Consider the following 9,450-nt stretch of genomic DNA (forward strand, 5'->3'; position numbering starts at 1 on the left):
CCAGCCAAACTCTTCCAATTTTGGCCGAAGAGACAGAGTTATGTAAATGGAAAAAAGAGCTCCTATCTCACTCTCCGGCAAGGTCTATGACATAAATAAAAAGGTCCAACCCCTCTCTAAGTGACATGGGTGTGGGGCTGCATTTGGCGTCAATGGGCAAAATCGGGGCCGTGGATCACATGAGCACCTGAATTTACTAAATTTCCTCAAATTTACATCCCTCGCACTTATGATACCAAGAGGACTTCCATATTTTTCTAGAAGGATGCATGGGGTGAAGTGGCTAGAAAAGTAAGTGGCTAGAACACGAGGCTCCCAAAAGGTGACATATGAGAGTGGGGAGAGGTTGAATTCACATTTGACTTGCATTTACAACTTTCACCTGACAACAAGTGTATCAGACGTCTCTCATGCCCTCAACCGTTGATCCCCTCCCCCATTCCCGTGTGACTTAGGCTGGGTTCAGACGAGGCTCGCGACAAACCTCCTTGCATTTTGCCTCCGTCCCCTTGTTTCACATGACACGGCAACAAAACACAAATATAATATTTTCAGATTTCTTGCAGCAAATCAACGATGGCGTAGTGGAAAAGCTTCTGGCTCTGCAAGCGTGGGAGCTCCCAAAAGGTGACATATGAGAGTGGGGAGAGGTTGAATTCACATTTGACTTGCATTTACAACTTTCACCTGACAACAAGTGTATCAGACGTCTCTCACGCCCTCAACTGTTGATCCCCTCCCCCATTCCAGTGTGACTTAGGCTGGGTTCAAACGAGGCTGGCGACAACCCTTCTTGCATTTTTGTGCCTTCGTCCCCTTGGTTCACATGACGCGGCAACAAAACACAAATATAATATTTTCAGATTTCTTGTAGCAAATCAGCGATGGCGTAGTGGAAAAGCTTCTGGCTCTGCAAGCGTGGGACATAGTTCAACTCGCATGCCTGCAACTTGCGCTGACAAGCTGGGTAGAAATGTAGTTCTTTGGGGGTTGGGGGGGGGTTGCCCAAGTTTTTGGCAGGCGCTTTAGTCCTATCTGTGTCAGCCACACCACGAGAACCCCCTTCCAATTTTCTGCCGCCATCTTGTCTGGACCCAGCCTTAGTGTCGTGGGTTGTCCAAGCTTTCACATACAATTGTTTGTGTCCGACATGGAGGGGTTTGGCCACATCATCGTGCCATCGATCGATCAACAATGCACTAAAGCGGCCACCACAAACATTTCACACTTGTTTTTGTGCAACATGCCAAGTTGAGGGATTGAGCCGCTGACCTTCCGGCTCACAAACACGCATCCAAAGCAAGAACCTTATCGTGGGAGTCGATACCAATCCGCCCACAGAAACCATCAATGATCAGTCAATCTCAGTGTGGATCTCAAAGAATACTGGAATGTGTGCCTATTTAAAACCAGAGCTGATCTTATTGTTAGGAGTTTTAAACACAATTGATTATAATTTATTACTTGTTCAAATGAACATTTTGCTGCTAGAGAGAAGATGCGATGAAGAGAGAGGATATGCACATGATGAATTGATGATGACTTCCCCCCCCCCCTCTCTCTCTCTCTCGTGATGGGCTTCTGTCTCTCCACATACATCTTTTGCCGCCTCCTGCAAGCTTTCCCTCCTCCTCCTCCTCCTCCTCCTCCCTCCCTCCCTGCCTTTCCCAAGACGGGATCCTGTTCCCTTTTACCATTGCCTTCTCATCTTCTGCAACTGTTGGGTTCCTGCTTACCCTAATCTTCTCAATTGTATTGTTGATGCAGCAAGCAAATTGGGGAGGAACTAGTTTATCCTAATCGCTCCGTTTTGTTTCCAGCTCTGCATACAGTGATTTGTCTTACCCATTTCTGCTTTCCGGCTCCATCGGTTCTTATTTGCGGCCCTAGTGCCGCACGATTGCACACAATTTCACTGTGAATTCCCTTCTCTTTACTAATTTTGCTGCAATTATTGTCTCTAGTGGTTTCTGATAGTGCTCACCTTCATTTCTTCGTGCCTTGCATCGTTCTTTTGCTCTGCGTCAACCCTAATACACAGTGACCCGGCTCTTAATTCTGAGTGGCATACTTGCACCCTTGTCCACATACCATCCCGGCAGCTATGGAGGCAACGTAAAGGTTATATATTACAGGGAATTCTTGAAGCAAGATTTGGGACTTCTTGTTCTGCTTAAGGATTCGGCAGGCTTCATGTTCACACCTCAGAAGATGGGATGGCCTGGGTGGTCACCAACTTCCGCAGAGAAAAAGGAGAAGGGTAAAGTTCTTGTAACAGCTGAAGCACGCAGTGAGGCAGTGAGCCCAGTAAAGGGCTTAATTGAACGTGCTGGTACCACCACAACATCCGCCTCCACTCTGGAAGACAATGGGGAACCTGAAATTTGGCGTCGGTTCAGAGAGGCCGGAGCGCTTGATGAGGCGTCAATTGAGAAGAAGGACCGTGTTGCTCTTATGGCTCACCTTTCAAGCTTGGAATCAGAGGTCTGTTCTGACCCTTTCTTGTAAAATTCCGGTGTTATAAACTCTGGCTTATCCTATGCTTATCCTGGACGTTGCTACTGGAAGTAATCTTCAAGATTTGCTGTCGATGTTCTACAATGAGTGTGAGAAATCATGAATTGGAGTTAGGCTTACTGCCTTCTGGATGGCTGGTCTTACTTTTTGAGAATGCACTATAAATAGTCTGGGAATGTGGTGCTGTTTAAACTCCTCAATAGGAATTATTTTATCAGCAAATTGGCTGGCTGTATGTATTCCTCATTCCTTGATTGCAATGACGTATAACAAGGAGAAAGCCTTTTGTGGTCGCAGAATTGTGATTGGACAATCCTGTAAGGTTGAAAAAGCAGGGGTTTACTTTGAAGGGCATTTTACTAGGAATGATGAGCGGATCAGAATTTTCTGACCATTGGCGATATGAAAGAAGAGCACTGTATCCTTGCCAACATGAAATTGTTCAACCATTTTCTGTGACATGGTTCAATGCTTGACTTTAATGATGTTGAAGTGCAGGCAGTGTTGCTAGCCTGGCATGTCCAGAGCTGTACAGTTGTGAAGCCAATCCCATCTTGCTGCTTTCTCAATTGATGTTTATCATCTCGACAGATTTGCTGCATTGACAAGAGGGATTGTCTAAATCATGACAATTTTTTTAAATTGCATGCAGGGCATAAATGGCTGTTGAGTGAGTGTAAGAGTAGTGCATGACATTTTTTTTTTTGGGTCTTTGCAGCTTTATGATTACCAATATAACATGGGGATACTTCTTATGGAACGAAAAGAGTGGAATCTGAAGATAGAGAGAATGAAGACAGCCTTACAAGAAGCTGAAGACAATTGGAGAAAAGATGGGGCTGGACAACTCCAAGCACTTTCTGAGGTTGAAAAGCGTGAAGAAGGTCTGAAGAAGGCACTCGCAATTGAAAAGCAATGTGTTTCTGATGTAAGATTAATTTTTCTTTTCACTGCAAAGGTTTTTTAGAAAGAAAGTCTACTTGCATTTTGATGAATCTTCAACAATCTAAACATTCCTTATTCTGTATGCGTTTGAGTCAGGCTTTAGCTTGAAAGTGATAAGTATTGTGTGCAATGAATCTCCAGCTTGAGAAAGCGTTGAAGGACATGCGGGCAGAGTCAGCTGAATTGAAGGTCTCTTCCGAGAGTAAGATTGCTCAAGCAAGGGACATGATTGCTGGAACAGAAGAGAAGGCTTTGTTAGTGGAATCAAAGCTACATGCTGCTGATGCCCTGCAGGCTGAAGTAAGGCGCCAACTTGGTGTTGCTGATAGGAAACTGCAAGAGGTTGAAGCTCGTGAAGATGCCTTAAGGAGGGAGCGCTTATCCTTCAAAACTGAGTAATTCCTATAGCACTACTCGAAAGTGCCTGGTGCCTTGTTATTTGTTCTATTAACTTTTGCTGGTCTATGCTTTATGAAAGTATTCTTTTTGGTGTGAGGAATACTCTGCTATGTAGCTCTGATAGTTAGTTTCCTTGCATTGCTCAATTCCTTGTGAGGTAATTCTACCTTTTTTCAGGCAGGAAGCTCATGAAAGTGAGCTTAGTCGGCAGAAGGAAACCTTGCTTGAATGGGAGAAAAAACTCCAAGAGGGCCAGGACAGATTGCTTGATGGCCAGAAGCTTCTCAACCAGAGAGAGGAATTTGCTAATCAAAGAGATGAGGGACTAAAGAAAGTTGAAATGGACCTACAGGATACCAAGAAACAGCTTGAAAAAGAGCGTGCAGTGCTTCAGCAGTCAGAAGCAGATTTAATCTCAAAGCTTTCGAGCCTGACTGTAAGGGAAGAGGTAAACGATTTTTATTGTCACTCTCCAATAACCAAGTTATTGCAGGTGTCTAGAGTGAGCTTGCTAATTCCTTCTTAATTGTTTCAAGAGTGCAATTAAGCGCGAGATCAACATTGACAAGAGGGAGCAGGAGCTCTTACTGCTTCAGGAAAAGGTGGCTAGCAAAGAACGTGTAAGTTGAATAATTTGGATTTACGTGTCCATGGTCTGTTGTTGTTTGCAATTTTTGTTCTGTTAGGTGAGAATTTAGATGACTTGTGAAATATTAGTCCTGGTATTGTGAACTTTCCTTAAGAATGTGCAGGGATGCTGCTCACATATGACTTGCATTGTATGAAAGGGATATGTGCTTGTCAAATTTTTTGTTCGGAGAAAGGACAGTTCTGCAGAACGATAATTGAACAGTTTTTCATCTGTCGTACTTACTCGCAATATAATTGGATGTCACAGCTACTCGAACAGCATGAGGCTCACATGAAAGAGTCGGAAGGGTTTCTTGCAAAAGAACGAGAAAGAATTGAGGCTTTGGAAAGAGCGCTAATATTAAAGGAAGAGTCTCTTCCTGAACAGCAAAAGGATTTGGTATGGTCATTATTAAATTCACGGCTAGCATTTGATCTGTGCCTGTATGCACGATTTCAGTTTATTTGGAGGCATATGCTCAATATGAATAAAATTGAGAACCCTTTGCTGTTTGCAGATTGAGTTGCAAAAGGCAATTGATCAGCAAAAGCAGGAACTGGAGGCTATGAAAGCTGAGGTCAAGTTGTCCTTGGAAGAGTTGGAAAATGAAAGAATGCTACTTGCTAAAGGAAAGGAGGACTTGAAAATAAAACAGTTGAGGCTTCTAGAGCAGGACAGTGAATACGTCGTCAACAAGGAAATATTGGCAAAATTACAGCAGCAGGTAGACAAGAAAGCCGAGAAGCAGGCGGAGAAGGAAAGGGACTATGAAGGGAAAATCAAGGGGCTCAAGGAGAGAGAGCGCACATTGAAAGCAGAGGAAAAGAACCTACAGGGAGAGAAAAAATTGCTTGAACAAGAGAAGGAAAGTGCAAAACTGCTGCTCCAGGAGATCCAGGATCTCAAAGGCGCTGTTGAACTTCAGAAGCAACAGCTTGCTAGAGAAGAGGAGAAGCTTAGAGTGACAGAGCAGGAAAGGGAGGATCTTCTCAAGTTGCAAAGGTGCCTGAAAGAGGAGATTGATGATTGCAGGGCACAAGCCAAAGCAATTGCTTTGGAAGGCGAAGAATTGAAGAGAGAGAAGGAGAGGTTTGAGAAGGAATGGGATATCCTTGATGAGAAGCGTGATCAAGTTAAAAGAGAGCTTGAGAGAGCAGATGAAGAGGCTCGCAGAGTTGCCAAATGGTTGCGCGATGAAGAGGCAAGGCTGAAAGAAGAGAAAAGGGTATTGCGAGAGCAGATTCAGAATGAGTCTGAAGCATTGCGCCTTGAGAAGGAAGAGTTCACTCGCACTGTTGAACGTGAAAGGGCCGAGTGGTTTGCTGCAGTAGAGAGAGAGAAGGAAACTTTGGTTAAGGATTTGGATGCAAAGAAGAAGGAGATGGAAAACAGCATTGAGAAACGTGTTGCAGAGATTGAAAAGCAAAGGAAAGAGAGAGAGACAAGGTTTAAGAAAGAAGTTGAGCAAGAAAAGGAGAAAACAGAGGCATTGAAAGACCTCGCAGAAAGGAAGCTCGAGCAAGTGCTGCAGGAGAAACTCAAACTGGACAAAGAACGACTGGATATTGCCAAGCTTCGGGAGGAATGTGGAAGAGAATGGTTGGAGATTAAGAAGGATATAGATGAGCTTCAAGTGCAAAGAGAAAAGCTGAAAGAGCAGAGGGAGGCTTTGATCAAAGAGAGGGATGAGACTGTACAGGAGGCAGAAAGACTGCGGAAGCTTCGAGGGGAGCAGGAAGAAAGGGATGAAAGTTTTCAGGTTCCTGAGCTAGCAGTGACGACACCAAAGCGGAGGCACCGGGTGTCACCTTTCAAGCAAGAACCAAGCACAGCACAGGTAGTTTCTATGCTTTCACCTTCACATGGGCAACTGACCCCTCAACAGTCAGTCTTGGATACTCCCAGTCGGCTTTCGTGGCTACGAAAGTGTGTGTCGTTTCTGTCCCCAGAAGGAAAGTCTGGCCTTTTTGTATTCAAGGGAGCAGAAAAAAAGGACAGCAGTTTGTCTCCAAAGATGCCTCTTCGTAATATTCAAGACGTTGCTGGTTCGAGTAGAGACGAGCAGCAAGAGACTTCTAGCGTGTCAAAATCAAGTGATAGTGCAAATGAGTGTAGCCGCAAAGGTAAACAAGCAGAACGCAGCAAGAGAGGTAGTGATCTGCTAAGATCACACTCTATTCGAGCAGTTGTGGAGGATGCCAAAGCCATTTTGCAGCCTCGTTTTGCAGATACAGATTTGGGCGCCCCTCCAAAGGCTGGCAGGGATGACTTGTTGCTAGAGAGCGAAGCAGGTAGCAGACAAGGTCGGAAACGACAGCATAGTGCAATTGGCGATGCGACTGATTTGGATGCTGATGACATGGAAGTTGGTTCTGAGGCCCCAACAATTGGTGGGAAGAGGAAGCGGCATCAAGGAATCCCTGAAAGTGTCCCTGAGAGTGGACTTGGGAGGGAATCTCCTGCTATTAAGCGCTACAATTTCCGGCGTTCAACCATGTAAGTACTGTGTCTATATTCAGTTGCATGTCCCATATGGTTTATGCCTACTATTGATTAAGGAAGACATTGTGGTGTTCTACCATGTAAGTAGTGTGTTTATATTCCATTGCATGTACCATAACAAAGCTCAAGGTTTCGTGAGGAAAAATTAGGAGTTGAGACGACATTGGGTTTGCTTCAGCATTCAGATCGCATTAAGGATAATAGGTCTTAGAACCAGGGAATGATGTCTGGCTGCTGTACGAAGTGCGTTTGCTTTCAGTTTATGAGCATTTATTTGTTTTTTGCAGTACAAAAGTGGGAGCACCCAAATCTTCTGATGGCATGCAATCATTGGAACCACTGAATGAGCATCCATTGCTTGACAAGGTGCATCTTGAATGTCTGTATTTCATTTGCGTCTATATGCAGTGGAGTAGGTCGCGGTTGTGTCATGAGGTTTTTGCTCTCATACAGTTTCAATCAATATGGAGTTTGAGTAGTGGGTTCTGTTTTTTTCCTTTTAGGAAGCTACCGAGACGGATCTCCAAGTTGCAGACCGTCTAGGAGATACAATTGAGATTGTTCTGCAGGAGCAGGTGGATGTGAATCCCATTCAAATTGATAGGAATGTTGTAGCATCAGAGACTGATAGGAGGATTGGAGGTGGGGAAGACACAGGAAACAACATTGATGAACAGGGTATGGAGATTGTATTGGGGATGGATAATGGTGGAGTGGCAATGGTTGGAGGGGACGAAGTGGAGGTAACAACAGGCGTTGAAGAGGAGGAACCCGGGGATGAAGCAGAGGTGGTGGAGGACGGCGCAGAAAATGAAGCTGAGCCTGCTGAGTATTCTGAAGAGGTGGATGCTGATGAAGGTGAGGGAGATGGTCAAGTTCTTGACCAGGTTGTTGAAGGCACAAGCGGAGGAAGTGATTCTGAAGATGCCGCGGATGAGGGTGATGAAAAGCGCACGCTGAAGCAGAAATGGTGGGACTATCTCACAACGTGAGATGACCTTAGAGGCTATTACAGCAGTAGCACGGGCTTACTTGTCTTTTATTCTTGCATTCATTGTAGGTTATATTGTAGTTGTTAGTTGTCATGATTAGTAGAACAAGCTCTCTGTGCATTATAGTCATTACTTGGCAATCAATGCCGGCGGTTGTAAACTAGATTTGTCTATGGTAGTAGCTGGCGAGTTGTAACATGCTTCCTTTACTAGCAGTCTAGGATCTGGTAACATGTTTCACAATCAGATGCCCTTGTGGGCCTCATTTTACCAATACTTGGGGGAATCTAGGGTTACCCTTGTCGATACTGTTGTAATCTCTTGATGATAAGACTTCGCAATAGGACACTGTTTCACTGGCAGCTTGGTGAAGTCAGTTATAGTGCATTTTGTGCATCATGTGGCTGCGTCTCTCTGGTCGGACTCGTGAACTTGCTCCACCAAGTGTCGAGCATATTGCAATCATGTCCACACGACATCTCATTTACCTGTGTAGTATTGCCACTTTGTTGTATCTTGGTTAGAATTTGGTTCAAAAGGCAAGTTTAGGTTAAAGGTGTCCATGATATGAACATGTGTTTGTTGATCTGCACAATTAAGCTTTGCTGTTTTCTTTGCCATAGCTGCCTGTGTAAAAGACAAGTCAAGCTTCTTGTGCATGGGTAGCAAGCTGACAGACTAATTCATGTAGATCAGAGTGGACCCTGATTGGGAAATGAAATTGCTAGTACGAGTTTCAATGTAGTTACCTCTCTTCCATCATATAGGCTGATCTATTCTTACGAGTAAGTGCTGTTTACCCATGCTTGGTTGAATTTTCACTTTATGAGTTCAGAATGCACTGCAAATATCACATTGTGCCAACATCCGCAGGGACCATTGCAACTGTACCAGCTTACAAAAACCAATTGATCAAATGCTTACAAAAACCACCCTTGATTAGCGGTCAATGATTTCTTCACAATTGTGTACAATTGAGAAAAGTAGTGTCATGAATAATCCTCTTGGAGAGCTTTTCCAAACGTAGAGCTTGCACACAGATCTCAATTGAAAGGAATTTCAAAGGAGGGCTTGAGGCCCTGAGGGGCATCGCCAACAGTCACTAGAGGAGATCTAGGGCCCAAATCAAGAGGTGAGCGGCTTTGATCTCCGCCGTTCCATCGCCCGGGTGAAGTAGGGTGAACTTAAGAGTGAACTAGGGGGTGAACTAGAGGGGAGACTAAGGGGTGAACTAAGGTAGTGTACGCCTACCGTGCCCACAATCACTGGCATGTGATAACGTGGTGGTAGGGCTTTCGGATGGGAACCATGAGGACCTGGTTCAACCATGCGCCACCTACGGGCAATGAATGAGGAGGGGTGAACTAGGGGTGCCCCTTCTTTCACCCTAGTTCACCCCCTAGTACATCTTGGTTCACTCCTAGTTCACCATGGCAATCGGATGGCCGAGATCAAAACCACACA

At 44.7% G+C, this 9,450-nt stretch overlaps 1 protein-coding gene across 1 annotated transcript; it reads left to right on the forward strand.

Annotated features, from left to right (window-relative positions):
* Positions 1–1,580: 1,580 nt before the first annotated feature.
* Positions 1,581–8,490, forward strand: LOC147436233 (uncharacterized). Its single transcript, XM_086489156.1, has 10 exons — positions 1,581–1,917; positions 2,042–2,484; positions 3,236–3,445; positions 3,604–3,857; positions 4,039–4,309; positions 4,398–4,481; positions 4,760–4,891; positions 5,010–6,988; positions 7,282–7,360; positions 7,498–8,490. Exons 2-10 carry the CDS (start codon positions 2,194–2,196, stop codon positions 7,984–7,986), a joined length of 3,789 nt encoding a protein of 1,262 aa, XP_086345282.1. The 5' UTR covers positions 1,581–1,917; positions 2,042–2,193; the 3' UTR covers positions 7,987–8,490.
* Positions 8,491–9,450: the final 960 nt, after the last annotated feature.

The sequence above is a fragment of the Adiantum capillus-veneris genome, chromosome 18 (genome assembly GCF_014529385.1).
Source record: "Adiantum capillus-veneris isolate H3 chromosome 18, ASM1452938v2, whole genome shotgun sequence".
Taxonomy (NCBI): domain Eukaryota; kingdom Viridiplantae; phylum Streptophyta; class Polypodiopsida; order Polypodiales; family Pteridaceae; genus Adiantum; species Adiantum capillus-veneris.

What these genes read in the sequence shown, in the direction of transcription:
- LOC147436233 (XM_086489156.1), top strand. Translation starts at nt 2,194, where the DNA reads ATGTTCACACCTCAGAAGATGGGATGGCCTGGGTGGTCACCAACTTCC. An exon ending in AAAAGCAATGTGTTTCTGAT is followed by an intron (nt 3,446 to 3,603) that starts GTAAGATTAATT and finishes ATGAATCTCCAG; the next exon opens with CTTGAGAAAGCGTTGAAGGA. An exon ending in GCCTGACTGTAAGGGAAGAG is followed by an intron (nt 4,310 to 4,397) that starts GTAAACGATTTT and finishes AATTGTTTCAAG; the next exon opens with AGTGCAATTAAGCGCGAGAT.